Source organism: Triturus cristatus, chromosome 3_1, assembly GCF_964204655.1.
Source record: "Triturus cristatus chromosome 3_1, aTriCri1.1, whole genome shotgun sequence".
NCBI lineage: Eukaryota > Metazoa > Chordata > Amphibia > Caudata > Salamandridae > Triturus > Triturus cristatus.
In genome coordinates this window covers 792293760-792314222 of record NC_140583.1, presented here as the reverse complement: position 1 = coordinate 792314222, position 20463 = coordinate 792293760, and the positions used below count along the sequence as shown (strand labels likewise).

The 20463-nt window shown below is 48.0% G+C and overlaps 1 protein-coding gene across 5 annotated transcripts in view; it reads left to right on the top strand.

The window, feature by feature from the left end:
* Positions 1–20463, top strand: part of MLPH (melanophilin) — a 445337-nt gene that overhangs the window by 324077 nt on the left and 100797 nt on the right. For 3 of the 5 annotated variants that reach the window (XM_085645087.1, XM_085645085.1, XM_085645089.1), the window contains one exon: positions 3292–3375. The exons of the other annotated variants lie outside the window; for them this stretch is intronic. In XM_085645087.1, the coding sequence (XP_085501213.1) occupies positions 3292–3375 (84 nt within the window). The remainder of the gene's footprint in view (positions 1–3291; positions 3376–20463) is intronic. 5 annotated transcript variants of the gene reach the window in all.

Genomic DNA, 20463 nt, shown 5'->3' with positions numbered 1-20463 from the left:
CGCGAACGGAACGGAATTTTGGCCCAGGACTACTAGAGAACCATCCCCTTCTCGCGTGTGCAGGTGTTTCTTACATGAAAGCCTCCCCAACACTTGAGCTTCCCTGTGAGATAAAAGATAAGACTCCTCCACTATTGCTTCTTATATTTTATGCCAACACCTTTTGTCATCGGGATTATCATTTAAGGATCCCCATTTTGAGACACGTACTGAAAAATGGCTAAACAAGCTGTACATCTGGGGTCGACATATTTCAGCCATTAGAATCGCCTGTGTGGGTCGGTCGGCTTTCTTCTGGATCTTATATTTTTCGGTAATCCCTATAAGTGTAAATGGTCTTTATCTCCATGTATATCTGTCTTTTTAAAAAAGTTTTTAAGAAAGGCATGTGCACAAATCATACAGACCAGTATTTTGAACTTTTTCCTTTTTGCATTGGTCTGAGTTGGCCTATTTAGTCAATAAGGCTTCAAGGGTTAATCTGGAGGGTTTCCCTTATAGTCACACTTTCGTCAAAGGACAGCACCCCCGTCTTTACCTATTTGGCTCCCTGCACCTCAAATGCATAAGGTCACTACTCCCCTATGACATTGTACTGTTTTTAACTTTCCCATTGGCCCAACCATTATAAAAGTAGTAGGGTCTGACAACCAATTTTAATTTCTTCTCACAATCACTAAAACCACATAGCTAGGAACTTCACTTACAAAAGTGTTGAGCCCGTCCCCCCACACTAGTTGAGCGGAACGAAGGTTCGATGATGAAGCAAGCCATAGGTGGTACCTGTGGGTAAGGACCCTAAAATATATCCCGCAAGGGCACTGTGGTTTTTACCAATTTACCTGGATGAACAATCCTACATCCAAGTGAAACAGTGGCAACGCAACTTTCTGTCTTGTGGATAGTAATAGGATCCAACAAAATAAGGTAACCCTCCTCAAGTATCGTTTTACAAATTCAGCACTGGGAACCCCATATACAATCTCATGTTTCTACACACCTAGTTTAGGTGTGTAGGTATTTCCATTTCAGGCAATGCTACTTACTATATCCAGCAACTTGGTGCTGCAGTTTCAGGAAGTAATTGAGGACTCTATAATGGTAGGCCACAAACCAAGAGTGGGCAAGCTACAGACCTATAAGGCACAAAAAAGATGGTGAGTTAAGTGTTCCTTGTCTAACTAAGTACCATCAGGCAGTGTAACTTCGGTTCCTAGTGGAATCGGAAAGACCCGAATCTAAGAAACAATGGTGCCAAATTGATCACACTGATAGACATTAGACCAACTTAATAACAATATCTGATCTATAACAGAGTAATTAAAACATAAACACTGAATAATGAGTCTGAACAGGAGTCCGAGAGCCTGCATGTGGATGCCTGACCACGTAATGGAGAAAAGGTCTAAGAACTTTAATCAAGCCCCTGAGCAGAAGTGCGACCCAGATGGTTAACCAAAATTGCCCCAAATCTGAAGTTGTACATGGCTACAGAACTAACTGAGTTTGCAGCATCCGCAACCTGACAATTTGTCAGTGTTGAGGTGCAGCAACAAATGACCAGTTATCAATATAAGTTGTAACTCCATGAGACAATATTTTTTTAGATAACATTTTCGACACAATATTTATGTCAGACCATATTTTATCAATGATATTCTGACTATTCTGACATATACTTCTCGTAACTGAGAAACTTGTTACCAACACTTCCACCATAAATACTGCCATTAAAAATAATATCTTCCAAATATATTTTGAAGGCTTCAATAATGTTTCAGTATAGAGCTTTATTCACTGGTAGTTTAAGCGTATGACAATCCCATTTCTATGTTTAGGTCTGGCCTAGAGACAAATTTAGAGCCTTTGTACATCATGTAATCAAAGTTAATAAAAAACATACAAATCAACATGCAAAGAGGAGCTTTGGGTCTTCTCAACTGTCATTGCTCTTTTTAAACTGTCATTTATATTTTGCTTCTGCCCACCACCGCACACAGCAGGGGGGATGGGTTAATCCAGTTCAATCATCATTGATTTAAAGTACTACGAGTGACAACGTTTCGCATACTCTTCTTGCATATTGACCTTAAAAGAAGTGCAATTTAGTGTCAGAGGTGGTGAACCCATATTTTAAATTGTCATTGCTTTTTTATGTCTAGCCTTTATCCTTTTCTATTTCTTTCTTAGTTATCCTTGTGTGTTTAAACTATTTCTTAAGGTTACAGTAATTCAAAGTCAATACTATCTTTTCTTTGCACCAGTAAGTCATATTTGCCTGTGAAATGCATTAAGAGTAAATGTTGTATACCTGTTCTAAATACATCTGCTTCGTAGGAAACATCTGCGCTGTTCTATTAAAATTATATGCAATGGTTATTTTTTATTTACATTTTTTTATTGCAAGCATATGGCTCAAACCTTTAGCCATGTTTTCTTTTTTTCTTCTTTTTATCATTGTGGCATGTTCTTGCCATAACAAAGAAATAAAATAACCAAGGCACCAGCTTGCCAAGGTAAGACCTCTTGGCTTTGCCAAGACTTGTAGGAAATGAAACCGAACCAGGCGGAACATCTTGTGTCAGAGTCCTTGTGCAGTGTTTCTGTCTTTTCTAAAGGTGTTTTATGCACCGCCTTAAAGTGCATCACTGCAGACAGCCCAAGTCTCCTTGAACTCTAGTGGCCCTCTCACAGTGATACGCTCCACGATACAGATTTTAAAAGTAACTCCCCCACAAATTGACACCAGCATGGCCTGAAGATACATTCCAATTGCCCCATATCTCCCTAATATGGGAAAAATTCCCCCCAAAACCCTTAGGACAGTTAAACATATTGTGACTGGACAATTTCTTTGGGGTTGAATAAATGCCAAATTATTGATAAACGTTTATGGTCATTTCTATCCCTAAAACTGGTTTCCACACTTGGGCTGTCACTTGGTGTTTGCCTTTGCAGGTGAATTTCAGCTGCTGTCCTCTTGTTTGGGGTCTTTCCACTTTCTCTCCTACTGTGTGATGGGTTCCACGATTTCCCTGAATTCCATAAATTAACTTAATCCGAGAATTTTTCAGCACATCTGTGTTCTTTTTTCATTACCTCCATTCTGTAGTAAAAAAAAAACCAGCAAGATCTTACACCTCTCCCTTGGGTGCTAATGTGGGTCTGTGATTGTGGTCTGAGGAGGTGGCGGTGGTCCTGCTTGCAATGAGGGTTTCGCTGGGGTGCAGGTGTGAGTCTACGGTGGTGATTTGGGTCCTGTATTCCTACTTTCTCTACCGTCTGTCATAGATGTCCGAGCTGAACAAGCGCATGTTTGCCATCGAGCGGATGCTGAACCGCCTGGAGGAGAAGATTGCGGGGCACTCTGACGAGGTAACGTCCGCTGCTCAGCGCTCTCTAGCTTGCTTGATTTAAGGCCCTGCCCACTGCTCGGCGCTCTCTTGCTCGCTTGCCTTAAGACCCTGCCCACTGCTCGCCTCTCTGTTGCTTGCTTGCCTGAAGGCCCTGCCCACTGCTTGGCGCTCTCTTGCTTGCCTTAAGACCCTACCTCTGCCGCTATTTCTCCCTGCACAAGCACCTAGCACTCACCTAACTGCTTCTTTGATTAACGTAATGAGCTGTCCTGAACTGGTACAGGACAACTAGACCGCAACCTTTGGCACACTGAGACAGCGAAGCGAGTCAATGCCGCTGCTGAAAAGCTACTTGCCAAATACAAGTCAGAGGTTACAAATTCAACATAGCGGATGAGGCCTTTCAATCCTTGCGGTGCCAGTGAATTCGACAATAAATAGCAGATGCTGTTTGAAACAAGTGGAACTACAAGAAGCTGATGGCCATTAGTGCACAAATGATAAGATACCACTTTTTTTTAATTAAGGGCATATATAATACAGTGCAATGCATGTATTTTTAAAAACCACTTAATCCTTCTTTCAAAAGTAAGGAATTATTCTGTGTGTCTCTGGCTAATGGGGTGAGTCAGGAGCAAGAGTGACTGTCTCTTCTCCCGGAGGAACTGTTACTTCTGAAGAAAAGCATTTGAAATGCAATAGGTCTCGCATTTATGAGAGTTTGAGCTATTGGCATTTGTAAATGATAATGCCTTTTATTCATGTGTTGTTTTTAAAACAGATAAATAAAGGGCATTGTCATTTACAATGCTAATCGCTTAAACTCTCGCAAACGCGAGACCTATTGCATAGCAAATGCTGCGCCCCTGCTATAAAAATAAAAAAAGCGTTAGGAGAGTGTGCGTCCTGGATAAAGTTATTTGAGAAAACTGCTCGGAGGTTGTAATTAAAGCCTACAGAGTAACAACACAAGTAACAGATGGTGTTGCTTTGGGAGGTTACAAAATGAGACAAGGCGGTACTAAGGAAGGACTACTGAGCCTATTGACCTATGAACAGCCACAGTTTACTGTGGACAATGACATAAGCCAATGAAAAATATGGGCGGAGAGTGGGTGGAGCTTCAAGTCCCTAACTGAATACAGCATGTCTCGCAGAGCAGCGCATCCACTGCTCAGCAAGACCTACAAAATGGGCTTTCATGATCTTTGCTTACATCTCAAGCATCCTGTGTCTTGTTTACATGGCCAGTGTGCAGGGAGGGCGGAGTTGTAGTGGTCAGTCACTACTGGAAGACCCTCACAGCCGAAGGGACATGCATGGAAGAAAGGCTTTCTTTTTCACTCTCAGAAAGGCTGCTTTACACACAGTATACACCTGCGACTCACATACACTCTTGTCCCAGAGCAGCAAGGAACCTTTACTTAACCTAATGAGCTGTCAGCTCTAAACCCCGCCTCCAACACCACCACCTGTGATCAGTGGTGGCTGGTAAGTTTTGGAAAGATGGGGCGGATGGCACACACACACGCACGCATACACATAACACTCACAGCCATGCATCCACACGTGTGCACACATACACACACATACAAACACACACATTCACAACGCTCTGTACCAAACATTCATACATACACGCATGTACCAAACATTAATTTAAAAGAAAACACACACTTACCTGCAGCCAGCTCTGCCTCTGAGGTTCCAAGAGGCATGGAAGGCAGCAGTCCCAACGTCATCCCAGAGTGGGATGGGGTCAGTGAGACTGCTGACCCCACCCCACTCTGTGATGAAGTGTCACTGATTGACACTCGACCCTGGGCGCTTCACGGCTTAAAACTGAAGCACCCATGTGCGAGGCAATCAGTGACGCTACCCCTCGTCACTGAGGGGAGGGCATCAGGGACCTTTGCTGAGCTGAAGATGTCATGTCCACAGGAGCTGTGACTTCCTCAGCCCAGCAAAGTTCAGCTCAGGCAGCCTGGAGCCTGCGCATTTAGCGCATTTCTAGCTCCTGGCTGCCTGACCTGAAAATGAACAGTGTCTGTCCGGCTGACCTTGGTTTAGCCTGACAGACGCTGTTCGTGAGAGGCTAAAGGTGGAGGGGGTGGCCCCTCCGCCCCAATGGATCGTCTGCGGCTGCCTATGATACAAAGCTGGGGTGCATACTCCCTTGTGTTCGCAGAACATTCCGTAGGCCCCTCCACACATCACAGTAACTCATTTTTATGGGCTAGGTCAAACTTGACAATAAATCAAATACTAACTTTTTCAAAGTTAATCACATTAGCATTACAATGCAACAAAATAGATATGTTTTTTGACAGGACCAATCTCTCCCAGTATAGTGAAAGGGGTAACCCAGTATAGTGTCAAAGGACTTGGGTATCGATCGATAAGGAAACCTCTCCCAGTGGCATCAAAGACAATTCTGTGGCCTGTGTTTATTGGGATGTTCTGCAGGTACTGTCAGGAAATTCACCACAGGTGTCCCATAATAATGAGCGCTGGAGCAGTATCTATAGGTGGTAGCGCACTACCTGGTAGCGGCCTGGTGCTCCTGCATGCAGGAGGACCAGATGTGGGAACACCAGACCCCATTACACCACCCTGAAAAGTTGGGCAGTAAACATGGGTGGTTCGGGCAGGGAAGACGGGCACAAGCATAGACTGCCCCAGTGCCCCGAGCCCTCCTAAGTCATAGGGAAACATGGATGGCTTCCACTTGTCTGATTCCAGCCTCCCATGTCCTACTAACCCCCATGCCCCGCCCGCAGTGTCCTCCTGCCAGGAGGCCCCTACTATTGGTGGAGCAGGTTAAGTGGCACCAGGGCCCGAGCCCTCAGGAGCCCATTGAACTCTGAGTATTTCTGTATATACTACCCCAACAGCAGTCAAAGGGTCATTTCCCCTGCTTGCGCCAGGGCCCATGGCATCCTTGCTACCTACTGCTTCCTGTTCCCATTTTTACCGTCTCAGGAGCAGGTTGGATGCGAGCGGAGTAGGGCCAGTGAGTCCAGCTGCAATGAGGATCGGCCGGCGGGCTTTTATGCGGTGAAACCGGTTCCCCGTTCCGGATGGAATAATTCATAATAGCTGATTTAGGTGCGGAGATCCTGGCCAGAATTGTTAACTCGAGCCGAACTGAATCCTCACAGCCAATTTGGATAATTCGTAATCTTGCCCCTAAATTCACAACTCGGAGGGGCGCGGGGCTGTGGCTCAGAAGCTTCCGACTCGCACATGAATTCTTTGTCCAGACATTCCGCTCTAGAGGACGAGAGGTATTCCAGCCTAAGGGTCCAAGGTGAGGGCTGACTGTGTCCTACTCCCAGGGCTGACGGTGTCACATGGCTGACTGTGTCCCACTCCCGGGGCTGACGGTGTTCCAGGGCTGACGGTGTCCGACGGCTGACGGTGTCCCAGGGCTGATGGTGTCCGAGGGCTGACGGTGCCCCAGGGCTGACTGTGTCCCACTCCCGGGGCTGACGGTGTCCCAGGGCTGACTGTGTCCTACTCCCAGGGCTGACGGTGTCCCAGGGCTGACTGTGTCCTACTCCCAGGGCTGACGGTGTCCCACTTCCAGGGCGGACGGTGTCCCAGGGCGGACGGTGTCCCAGGGCTGACGGTGTCCCACTCCCAGGGCTGACGGCGTCCGAGGGGTGACGGTGCCCCAGGGCTGACGGTGTCCCACTCCCAGGGCTGACGGTGCCCCAGGGCTGACTGTGTCCTACTCCCAGGGCTGACGGTGTCCCAGGGCTGACGGTGCCCCAGGGCTGACGGTGTCCCAGGGCGGTTTTCTAACACAAGGAAAACATTCAGCAGCGCTCGCACTTTGTGTGTTTTGCGTTGCTTAACCCCAGAAGCAAATTACTTCCACGTTTATTCTTGTTGCCAAATTCTTCGAAGTTGGAGTATTTAAAACCTAAATGTATATTTTCTGTCAGACTCTTCCCCTCGTGTCTCGAGCCCGCACCATTTTGCTGCCACCACATAACCCCTCATTTATGGTGTTCCGAAGGTTTTTTTTAATTTTTTTTTAACTTTTCCAGCCCTGGGACCTTCATCACTATGGGGAGGGGCGCATTTTGCTCATTGATAAAAAGGAAGCCCAATGCATATATTGAGTAAGGGGTGTCTTAATTCACCCAGCCAGGTAAATGAAACCCACTTATCACTTTTTTAATTTCCTCTACATCACACATGAAAAATGAAGTCCCATTTCACACAATGAGGGAAAGGGCGACAATTAAAACACAAAGAAAATGCCTCCCGCCCCCAACACATATGGAAGGGCCCTCTTCAAGTACTGAGGGGATAGGGGTCAAAAGCTAAGAGAAATGTGTCCCATTTAATGCAGTGAGTGAGAGAAAAGAGTCCCATCACACATTTAGCGAGGATGGGCACAGTGGCGGCCTTGTCACTCTTCACTCATCAGGACCGGCGTCCTGCAGCTGGTCACCAACGCTACCCGCCAGAGGGGGCAGGATCTTGGATCGATAGAAATACCAGCCGGTAGTCTTTGGAATTCGCACATCTCGCTGTCCAAAAGAATGTCTTTTATTATTATATACTTGTTCTAGGTCTTTAGGCGGGGACCGTTTTCAGCCTGACCATGCAGGCGGATTTTTTTGGTCAATGAGACATCGGCCCCATTGTTCTCTGCCCTTTTAGTGGCAGCAATTAGGCCGCGTCTGAAGCCTGCGGTGCAAGCTGCCCGGGGACCTCGACAAAGCTGACGGCTCTGGCACCGACAAAGAGATGCTGGCGGAAGTGGAGGGCTCGCTGTGTGGGCCCCATCAGCAGAGAACACCCACAGAAACTGCAAAGCTTCACAACAAGATGAAACTTTAACATTTGCAGCATTACATTTGATGACAAAAATGGCTTCAAGGCAGGCCCATGCTTGCCTGCTCTTCCCACAAAGGCCTTGCATGGTTTCCAGGCCTATCCTTGCTTAGGAGTCTGCATTGTTGCTATTTTTGCATCTGACTGGGGATCTTTCAAGGATTCTCTTCGCTTTCACTGAAAAAAATGTTATTCTTGCTCAATCTAAGCTCTCCATCCAGCCATGTCCCTTCCTGCACCTTTTAGTTCTAAAAGTAGTTACACACTGAGAAATACATTTGCCTCTACTTGTTCCTATTAAATAACTGATTGTCTCCCGCCAATGAGCCTCTACATTGCTTATTAGAATATATCCAGATTTAAATGATTGAGCTTTGGCCCATCATAAACTTTGTTGAAAATTGCTTTTATCCTTCAAGAGAAGTAGTCTTCAACATATACATAGGGTGTGTCCGATAGAGTTTTTCATGAACCGTCTGATGGAGGCCTCCAGAATTGCGCACCATACTCCAGTGAGTCTTCCAGAACTGTGCACAACCCTCCAGATAAGGGCACCAGAGCTGCATACAAGACTCCTGTTGAGACTCACATAGCGAAACACATTACTGATGAGGCCCCTGGGCAGGACACCATACAAGACATGACACCTCCCTACCTTGATACAATATTCCAGATGAGAGATCCGGAAGTAGCACAATAGTAAGGTGAGGCCTCCCTAATGACGTGTGCACAACTTGCATGCCATCTTTGTGTGCTCCTCAGTCCTTTCATAACGCACCCAACATTCCTGTCTCTTTCCCCCTCGACTTGACCCATTGCCCAGGCATTTTGGAGTCACTGATAGTCAAATCTCATGATGCCACTCCTATATGTTGAATTATAATGGCATTTACTTCTATCTCTAACATCTGGGCATGGCGCAGCTTTGGACTTCCAAGTTGCGTCACTGTGAGTGATAACAAGGTCAGTGATCGAAAGTGCTGCATTAAACAACCACAGACACAAACAACAAAGAGGTACACTGAACAATAAACTTGAGAATGATACCCAAAATTATGAATAATATGCCTTAGTTCACGTGACTCCTAGTGGTGTTGGCCTCTGTCCTCCTAGGGGCTTAGTTATTATCCAGCTAACAAGTCTCTTGCATCTCAGTTCAGACTCAATCAGTCTCTTCACTGCGAGCCTCAAAGCCTTACAGGGGTGCTCCCACTCCTTGCCAATTGCACCAGGCACCTCTGCAGAGCCGCCTGCCATTCCCCACATAAACCCCTATGGAATCTCCTCAATCTTCACATCATTGCGTTTTGGCCGCGGTGGAAACTCCCTTATGCCCTCATCGCGGTCCTTGTACAAGTCAGTGTCATTTCTTGCGTGCTGCACATCACTGTGCCCATGTTCATAAGCAGAGCTGCTTTGAATGCCTCACTCTGTGGCCCACATGCTTCACTGGCATTTCCCTTATTCTCCACGTTGCTGGCCTTGTATGCTTCGGAGGACTCTCAATGTTTCCTCACATCACTAGGTTAATACACCTTGATGGATTATCTCTTCTTCCACTTATCATAGGCCTTGTACACTTGAGTGGAGCCTGTCCTATTGCCCATATCATTGCCCTCATACTTGCCGATGGATTCTCACCAGTCCCGTATTACTGGCCCTCAGACATCAATAGAGTCTCCTCATCCCCACATGTTTGACCTCAAACATCTGAATGAATTCTCGCTTTACCCACACCACTGACCTCCTACACCTGAGTAAAGTTTCCCTACATTCTCTACACCACGGGCGCAGTACATTTCAGTGGAGGCTCGCCTTGACCCTTTTTACTAGACTTAAAGACATCAATGAGTCTCCACAGTCTCAACATGATTGAGCTGTGCCAAAGAAGCCTGTCTAGCACTGTCCAGCAAATGTGTGCCGTCTATGTGGCCAGCTCCACGAATCAGCCTGTCTGTTCTGCATTTGCCCTGCTCTCCCTGAGGAACGCAGAAGATGCCTGAGGCATCTGCTGATTAAAGAGGTGATAAGAACTGTTGTAGTAGAAACTTCACAAGAGTCCAGGTAGTGGTTCCAAGTTGTAGTTTATTAGATGGTTCAGTTACAGAGGTGATAAAGTAAGTACCAAGGTGGTAGGTAGGCCAGTAAGTAAGTTGGTATGAAGGCCCCACCAGGAGCAGCTTCCTTCTGCTCAGCCTGAAGTCAACTGACTCACATGAGTCACCCCACATTCTGTGACATCATATAACATTCTAAATATACTCAGGCTGGACAAAGAGGGAAGACAGGATGAAAAGGAGAAAGACAAGAAATGACATTACAACAAGAACCACTTCTGAAGCTGTTAAACGTTTTGAACAACGCTCAGCCCCAAGCAAACTCCAGATTTATCAAATGTGTGGATATAGCAGACAAAAATGAAGGAACAATACCATGGGTCTAAAGATTCCCGCCCAACATGGCCAGGCTCAATGATGAAGTCGAGATTCACGCAGTTATGAGATGGTCCACTGTCCGTTAGCTCCACATTGCGGTAAAAGACACCAGAAAAACTTGGAGTTAACAGAGCTAATGGCTCCACCGTTAAAATCTTTTAGTGTCCGCTAATGAACAAAATGTTCAAAATGTATACCGCTCCATCATGCATCAGTATTGACCATTATGACACACTATTAATATTCTCGCTTCCAAGGTGCAGATGACTTATTTTTAAAGTGTACATGTTTTAAAGATATATTTTTGATATTAAGCGTTTTTATTTTTATTTTATTTATACGGATAAATCTGTGCATTATGCTGCTAATCTTTTTCAAACGAATTTTTAACCTGCATCTGGCATTTTAATGGACTTTTATAAACACGGTTAATGTGTGCATTATGCGACTGATTTTCTTCCAATGTACTTTTAACTGGCACCCAGTACATTAATGGCTTTGATTGTTTAAATAAAGTATTTTTCATTCACTGACACATGCGTCTAAATTGAGCTTTATGCTTCCCCAGCATCACTTGCTTCAAACTAATGATCTGTTATGTTATGTTATGGTATGTTATGTTAGGATGATTTCTAAGGAGGCATATCACCCATGGGGTATCCTGGTGCCCAGGACCGGCTTTAGCACTAGTGGCGTCCAGTGCGACAATGTTTTATGGTGACCCCCAATGACCACCTCCACCACAGATTCCCTCCCCACCACCCTTTCACAGTCTCCATAACCGCTCTCTCAGATGCATTTAATTAATTTTATAGCGTCACTCATAAAAATGAAGGGTGTCAGAGCACTTTACATAACACACACATTACACAGAGACAGTCAATTATAGGTGTGTAAATCGGTGTGTAGGAAATGTTGCATAAGACAGAGGAGAACAAGGGGTGGATTCCCATGTCATCCATACAGGCAGGCAGTATAGTTGAAGAGTACTTGGTCTGAAGAAGCACAAACTCTGAGTTTAAAATGTAACACAGTGAATTGGGTCTCTCTTTAATAACAAGAACTGATTTGTACCCAACTGATCCCTTTTTGCAACATTAGAATAATGAAAGTCTGGGGAAAAAATCCATACGCTCTAATCTATACTTTAAAGTCTGCACGCAGTTCTATGATTACAGTTAATAGCTCACTGTAAGCTGCAACTAACAAAAGGAAGTCTCTGACAAAAGCAGTAACCCACTGACCTGTTTACATTACATTCACTTAGTGATCTGTATGGTACATGTTCTTTGCAGCAGGCATATTAACCCTCTGCGCTACCTGACCATGAATCAAAACTTCCATGAGTCAAAACTTCTACTAGACAAAACTCCGATCTCGCCAGGAAGGACATTAATCACCAGAGTTTTCTTGACATTTTAATTGTTGACTGAAAATTGCTGGAGGCCAGGAAAGCGGCAGCAGCTGCTTTTAAGCAAACAGGCACCCCCATGTGAAATCAGCACGAGGTGGCATCGGTTGCTCCGCCCTAGAGCCGGCCTTTTCAGATTTTATCAAATTTTAAGATGGAGCTAGCGACTCTAATGTGTACCAGGAGGTTGTTCCAGGCTTTTGTAGCTAAGAAGGAAAAGGTGTGAACCCCGGCTTTTTGGAACCGAGGGTTGTGAGCGAGCAGGAGTTTGGTAGAGCAGAGGTGTCTCATTGGGGTGGGGAAGTTGATGCAGTTTTTCAGATATGCAGGTCCTTGCTTGTGTATTGCTCTGTAGGTGTAGTTAGGAGTTTGAAGAGGGTGCAGTTGTTTATGGAGAGCCAGTAAAGGTCTTTGAGTGGAGTGGATGTATGTGCGTGTAATGGGAGTTTGAGAGTGAGCTTGGCTGCTACATTCTGACTGACCCGGAGTCTCTTGGTGAGTTGTAAGGTGATTCTGAAGTAAAGGGTCTACTGGTGATCAGTACTGGAGTGACAGATCTTCGGGTGTTTAGCCATCTAGAAGCTTTCTTGAGGAGTGTGAGGGCGTAGAAGCGAATAGAGGCAACCAGGTTTGATTGTTGCTTATGATCCCTAGATTCCTTGCAGACTTTGATGGGGTGGATATCAGTCATAGTCCTGAGGGCCATCAAGCTGCTGACCAGAGGGGGTGGTGTGTCCCGTATATGACAACTTCTGTTTTGTCGGAGTTGAGAGGGGAGGGAGATAATGAGCTGGGTCTCATCAGAGTAGGAGATGATGCTCAGTCTGTGGGAACAGATGATGCTGGAGAGCTAGGCCATACAGACATTGAACAGTGTATGGCTGAGCGAGAAGCCTTCTGCAGATCAGTTTGGAGGCAAAGGACACGTATGGGGCCAGGGTGACAGTTTCTGTGCATCCAGTGAAGAAGGGGCTAATCTAACGGAGTGTGGGTACACGTATTCCAGTGAAGTGTTGCATTGGATGATGGAGTGGGAGACAGTGTTGAAAGCGTCTGAGAGGTTGAGAAGGATGAGTGCCACTGCATCCTACTCATCCACGATTAGACAAATGTCATTGGTGGTGGCAATGAGGGTGGTCTCAGTGCTGTGGTTTGGTATGAATACTGATTGAGAGGGATCTAGGAGGTGGTTGGCATCTAGGTGGTCATTTGTTGATGAGTTTTTCCAAGACTTTGTCAGGGTATGGGAGGAGGGAGATGGGTCTGTAGTTTGCCAGTGTCTTCAGGCCCACTGAGGGTTTTTTCAAGAGGGGTAAGACGATGGCATGTTTCCAGGAATCCGATGAGGTGGCTGTGGTGACTGAGTCCTTTAGGTTTGTCATGAGTATGGTGCAGATGGGTTGAGTCATTTGTTGAAGATGAAGTGTGGGCATAGATCAGAGGGGATGGTCCCCTGTGGATGGAGTGCATGGTGGTAGTGATTTCCAGATGGGTGGTGGTAGGCTAGCATTTCAGGTTGTTTTTTCGAGTGTACTTCTCATCTTATTGGAGGATGGTGAAAGTGGAGAGGTCCTGTTGTGGTGCAAAGTTGTTGTAAATGGTGATTATTTTTGTTGCTGAAGTATTGGGAGAGCTGGGTGCAGAGTTCCTTTGATAGGGTGATGGTCATGGCACTGTCAGCGAGAAACTTGAATTTCTTCATTATTGCAAATATTTCTTTGAGTGGTTGGAGCTGTTTTAATCTGTCAATCATTGCAGATCGCTTGATGGCCCTGAGTCATTGGTGGAAGATCTGGAGGGCTGATGTGTCTGTGGTTATCTTGGGAGTGTCTACAGTGGTATTCCTGCTGTTTTTCAGTGGTGCTTGGTGAGTTGGAGGTCCTCCATTTACCAGCTTGTCTGTGGCTTGGTGCAAACCATGGGGGCATTTTGAGTGGGGTCAGTGTGCTTTCACAGGAGAGTGTCCAGGTGTTAAAGTTTGAGATGCAGCGGATAAGGTCAGTGTTGTGTGACCAACGTCAAGATAGAAGTTCGTCATTCAGACATCCTTAGGGATCATATTCCAGTTGTTCCAGGAGGACTTGTTGAGAGTGGTTCTGTGTTGTGTAGGTGTAAGCTGAAGCGGACAAAGGAGTGATTGGTCCAGGTGAGAGGGGGTTGGGTTTGTCTACTGCGATGTCTGTGAATTTGGTGAATACAGGGTCAAAAAGGTGTCTGGCAATGAGGGTGGGTACGCTCCCTCATTGGGTTAGCCCAATTATGCTCAGGTCTTCCAGGACGTTGGTAGTATTAGTGTTGGTGAGGTCCTCGAAGTGAAAGTTGAGGTAAAACAGGAGGATGAAGGAGGGGGAGTCAAGCACCAGTGGGGGTGATGGAGTCCATAAGGGTGGTCCCAAAGTTGGATCTGCTGCCAGGAGATCCATAGAGTAGGGTACCTTCTAGGCTAAAGGTGCTGATCATGAAGGCCATGTGCTTTAGGGGGTCACTGGAATTAGCTGACGAAATGGAGCAGGTGGTGCTTTCTATGTGGATGATGGTGATTCATCCTATGGGTTTGCTGGTTATGTCCTGTGTTGCAGTATGGTAGCTGAGGGAAGGCTTCTGTGATGTCCGGGGCAGATGATGGGTTGAGCCAAGTTTCGGTGAGGAAGAGTAGTCATTCAGGAGGTCCCATGTTTTTATAGTGTGTTTGATAAGTGAACAGGTATTGAAGAGAGCCAGGACAGGATGGGGTTTGTGTTGTGTGTAGTGGTGTTTTATGAGGAATGGTTGTGTGTGTGGTGAGAGGGAGGGGAAAGTGACTGGGGAATGGGCTGGGAGAGTGCAGGCGAAGTAGTTCAAGGTGCAGGAGTACACATCTTCCATATTGGCAGAGGAGGCTAAGATGCAGTCCGGTGTTCATGGCTTGGAGGGCTTCAGCTGAGTACCATCTCGAACTGCAAAGGTAGGTGGTGTATCATGGTTACTGGCGTTGGACGCGCACGAGGAGTGGATGGGCACATACAGGCTAGCCTTTGGTGCACCTTCAAGGTTCAAGCAGCGCATCCACTGCATGTCCACTCTGTGAGAAGTTGGCCTGATATGTAGTGCTCACTATTCTAGTGATCACTGTGTATCATTCCAAACGACCCTTATTGATGATTGGTTGTAAGTCAACCTTTTAGACCAGCTATCCTAGTAGCGTGGATACGAGCAGTCTTTAGGCTAAACTCTAGAGGGCGTGTTAAGCCAGCTGTTTACCATCACATATACCCCTTGAACACCAAGTGAAAGGACACCACACAAGTTGTTATGAAAATAAAAGGATATTTATTTATAACAAGACTACCCTGGCTCTTTATGAGACAGGGAGCTAAGCACACTACAAAACTCTTAGGAAAATACTTCAGTTGCACAATTTACACAAATGCCCGAGGGGCACGAGAAACCATCTACACTAACAGTGAAATGCGAATGGTGAGAGTCTGGAGATACTGATTCCGGAGTGATCCGATCAGTGGGACTAAACGAAAAAGGAACTGGACACTTGTAGAGCGAACCTGCGATGGAGCACCGAGATGCTCGAGTTACCTAGCCCGGAGGCTGCGGCTGCGTGAAGTTCGTCAAGATGTCGGGAGTCCTCGTGTAGTCTCAGGAGCCTGAAAGAAGAAGTTGCTGGCAGGCGACCAGTGACGATGTTCAGAGCGATCCAAGCCTGGATCGGTGGTGAAGGGAAACCTGAAAGCAGAGGGGACTCAGTTCTCAACCGCTAGCCAGCGATCGTGTGGGTACCAGGAGGGTACCGGCTGAAGTCACCTCGACCAGGTGAGTGGGTGACGTTGGACTCGGCTAATCCTCGGACCAGGAGGCGCGGCGGCGACCAGGATGGAGGGCGAGCTGTCCCACGAAGGTGTCTGCTGTCGACGATGCTGGGCCCAGGAAGGGGCAGCGGATCTTGGCAGTGGCCACCCAAGCGGGGGAGTCAAGATGGCGTCGGCAGTGGACCAGGAGGGTCCGTGGTACTCCTCTGTTGAAGGGGAGCAAGAGCCAGTCTGGAGCAACCAGACTAGTGATGAAACAATCGTGGTGCGTCGTGAAGAGGGCCACAAGCCGGGCGGCAAGTGGTCGAACAACGCGGTGAGCAACAAGGAGCGGAAGGGCCCCCACGCAGATCTCGGGGATGCTGGGGAGGCAGACTTCGATGCTGGAGCTGCTCAGGGTTAGGGCTTCTCAAACCCTAGGTGCACTCACTCGAGGGTCCCTCGGTGGGCGGGCTAGATAAGCGTCGTGCAGGTTCTGAAGATAGCCGGTCCCGCAGGTCTCGTCACACCTACGACTCTCAGCTGAGCTGATGAGGGAGGTAAAAGGTCAGAGATGGCAGGGAACTCGGGTCTCGTCGAGCTGGGCAGTCTTGATCCGTAGGAGAGACTTACAGCAAACCGCAAGCGCTTAGATGGTGCCTGCTGGTGCAGGGTGGCTACTCCTTAGCCACAAGGGAGAGTCTTCAGAAATAGTCAAGAGTTCCTTTCGTGGAAAGTAGTTCGTGATTCGGAGTTATCCGATTATCTGATTATCCAATTTGGGAAGGGGACTCGCTCCCACCTTTATTCTAAGAAAAAGGGGTTGGCCCGTGACTAGGTTCTACCTATGGGTGGAGCCAGGAGGGGGTGGTTACACCCCTATCCTTTGTCCGGCTTCGCGCCAGCTCAGGGGCTGGTGTGCCCCCGAAACTGGTTTGAGCCGGGCTATGCACAGTGAGCACCGGGGTGCCACTGGCAATCACCTTCCTTTCAGCCCTGCCTACCTGGGATACACAAACCCTGTCTGGGACGGTGCTAACACCGCCCTCGACAGGAAACCCTTTGTCCAAACTCCCTTCGCTGGAAGGTCCCCCAGCAGCAGGAGGTCAGACTTGTGTCTGGTGGCAGCATCCATTTTGTGATGCTGAGGCTTGAGTCAACTTTAACCGGGGTTCAGGGTTACTTCCATGTCGTGCCCCTCTAGAAGGGGGGAATGCTAACCCCGTCGCCAGAACTAGCGAGGGGTTCGTATTCCAATTCGTATGACACCTTACTCGACATGTGTAGGTGATGCGATGCCAAAGTTAGCAAAGAGTTGGCCCGCGTCACCATGGAACGGCTATTAGGACTTGGTTCCGCAAGCCGTCGACGGGCTCGGCTCGCGCCAGAGCACCATCCCACACGACTCCCCGCACTCTGCCTTCAGGATTGATAAGGCCTGCCATAGGAGTGACTGATAGGAATCCATGTGTCCATTTTAGGGTTAGGTGTAGGAATACTACACCTACAGCAACGGGTGATTACACCACGTGGCCCCAGCTGTCGTGCAGCCAGTTGTGTCAGATTTGGGCGGCCATTCCAGGGGTGGCATAATACATGCTGCAGCCCCTGGTAGGCCCTGGGTACACCGATGCCCTGGATACCTGTGGTATGCTGAGACAGGGACTGACAAGGCGGCCCAGTTCCAATTAGTGGATGCACCTAGCGTACATGTGTGTTAATTTCGAGAGAGAACAGCTAGGCTGTGGGTCTGATTGGCAGGCCCACAGCCGGAGAAAGTCGTAAACCAATGAAGCAAAAGCAAAAAATCGGGGTGATCATAGGATTGCAGACCCTACTCTCCTACATGACCCCCCCCCAAACTTTGGGACAATAAGCTAACCTTGACCAGGTGAGTCTTCTTGCTCTAAGTGGAAATACCTGGAGAGCCCATCTGCATTGCCATGATCAGTGCCAGGTCTATGCTCCACTGTGAAGTCCATCCCCTGTAGGGAAATGGACCACCTAAGTAGTTTGGGGTTTTCACCCTTCATTTGATTTAGCCACAAGAGGGGCTTATGGTCGGTCTGAATCTTGAAGTGAGTGCCAAACAAGTATGGCCTCAACTTCTTCAGGGCCCAAACCACAGCAAAGGCCTCCCTCTCAATAGCTGACCAATTCTTCTCTCTGGGGGTCAGCCTCCTGCTAATAAAAGCTATGGGCTGGTCATGACCATCAAAATTCAGTTGCGATAGAACAGCTCCCACACCCAGCTCTGAAGCGTCTGTTTGGACAATGAATGGTTTGGAGTAGTCTGGACTCTTTAGGATAGGTGCTGTGCACATGGCCTGCTTTAGGTCATCGAATGCCTTCTGACAGCTTGCTGTCCACTGAACTTTTTTTGGCATCTTTTTACTTGTCAGGTCGTTTAGCGGTGTCACAATGGATCCATAATTTCTGACAAATTTCCGGTAATAGCCAGTCAGGCCCAAGAAAGCTCGAACCTGAGTCTGGGTGGTTGGAGGAGCCCAGTCCTGGATGGCCTGTATTTTGCTCTCCAATGGTTGAACCTGGCCTCCACCTACAAGGTGGCCCAGGTATACAACCTGTGTCTGCCCTATCTGGCACTTGGTGGCCTTGATAGTGAGGCCTGCCTTCTGCAGGGCCTCTAACACTTTCCTCAGGTGGACCAGGTGATCCTCCCAGGTGGAGCTAAAGACAGCGATATCGTCCAGATACGCCGCACAGAAGTCGTCCAACCCAGTGAGAACTTGATTCACCAGCCTTTGGAAGGTGGCAGGTGCATTTTTCAAACCAAAGGGCATTACCACGAACTGATAATGCCCACCCGGGGTAGAAAATGCTGTTTTGGGCTTGGCCTCCTCAGCTAACCTGATTTGCCAATACCCCGCTGTCAGGTCAAACGTACTTAAGTAGTTGGCCGAGGCCAACCGGTCGATAAGTTCGTCTGCTCTTGGTATCGGGTGGGCGTCAGTCTTAGTGACTGCATTGAGACCTCTGTAGTCCACGCAGAACCTCATCTCTTTCTTACCGCCCTGGGTGTGAGGTTTCGGCACGAGCACTACGGGACTAGCCCAGGGGCTGTCCGAGGGTTCAATGACTCCCAGCTCCAACATTTTCTGCACCTCTGTCTTGATGCAGTCTCTGACGTGATCAGGTTGCCGATAGATTTTACTCTTTACGGGTAGACTGTCCCCAGTGTCGACCTCGTGGGTACACCAATTGGTCTGACTGGGTGTCAGAGAGAACATATGTCGAAAGGATTGAAGAACCTGTTTACAATCCTTTTGTTGATGCCCAGAGAGGCTGCCACAAAAGACAACACCATCTACTGATCCATCGTCAGGGTTCTGAGAGAGCAGGTCCGGGAGAGGGTCACTCTCCTCCTCCTGCCCCTCATCTGTGGCCATGAGCAAGCCCATGCCCTCCCTGTCGACATATGCCTTGAGCCTGTTTACATGGAGCACCCTGTGGGGGCTCCGGGGAGTTCCCAGGTCTACCAGGTAGGTGACCTCTCCCTTTTGCTCAATGATCGTGTGGGGCCCAGACCATTTGTCTTTGAGTGCTGCTGGGGCCACTGGCTCCAGCACCCACACCTTCTGTCCAGGCTGGTACACAGTCAGGACAGCCTTTTGGTCGTGCCAAGCTTTCTGTAATTCTTGGCTCGCCTCAAGGTTTTTAGACGCCTTTTCCATGTACTCCGCCATCCGCGAGCGGAGACCGAGTACATAGTCCACAATGTTCGATGCCGGCTTTCTGAGAGGTCTCTCCCATCCTTCCTTTACCAAACAAAGGGGTCCCCTTACAGGATGTCCGAACAGAAGCTCAAAAGGGCTGTAGCCAACCCCCTTCTGCGGGACCTCTCTGTAGGCGAACAAGAGGCAGGGTATCAGGACATCCCATCTCCGCCGAAGCTTTTCAGGTAGTCCGTGAATCATCCCTTTTAGGGTCCGGTTGAATCTCTCAACCAGCCCATTGCATTGTGGGTGATAGGGTGTGGTGAACTTGTAGTTGACACCACATTCCTTCCACATAGCAGTCAGATATCCCGACATGAAGTTTGCACCTCTGTCTGAGACGACCTCCTTAGGGAAGCCCACTCTGGAGAACACTCCAAGCAGGGCCCGTGCCACCACAGGTGCTGTAGTGGTCCTAAGGGGAATAGCTTCAGGATACCTGGTGGCGTGGTCCACCACCACCAGTATGAACTTGTGCCCTGATGCTGTCTGGGGTTCCATTGGTCCGACAATGTCGATCCCCACTCGCTCAAAGGGTACCCCCACCACTGGTAGTGGTATGAGGGGGGCCTTTGTCGTGCCACCTGACTTACCACTGGCTTGGCAAGTGACACAGGAGCGGCAAAACTCCTTCGTATCCTCGGACATGTGGGGCCAGTGAAAGTGTGGAACAATTCTGTCCCAAGTCTTATTCTGGCCTAAGTGACCTGCAAGGGGAATCTCGTGGGCCAAGGTGAGAAGGAAACCTCTCAGAGACAAGGGGATGACCAGCCTCCTGGTCGCACCAGGTTTGGGGTCTCTTGCCTCAGAGTACAGGAGTCCATCGTCCCAGTACACTTTGTGGGTACCCGTGGCGTTCCCTGCAGCCTCAGCAGCGGCCTGCTGTCTGAGGGG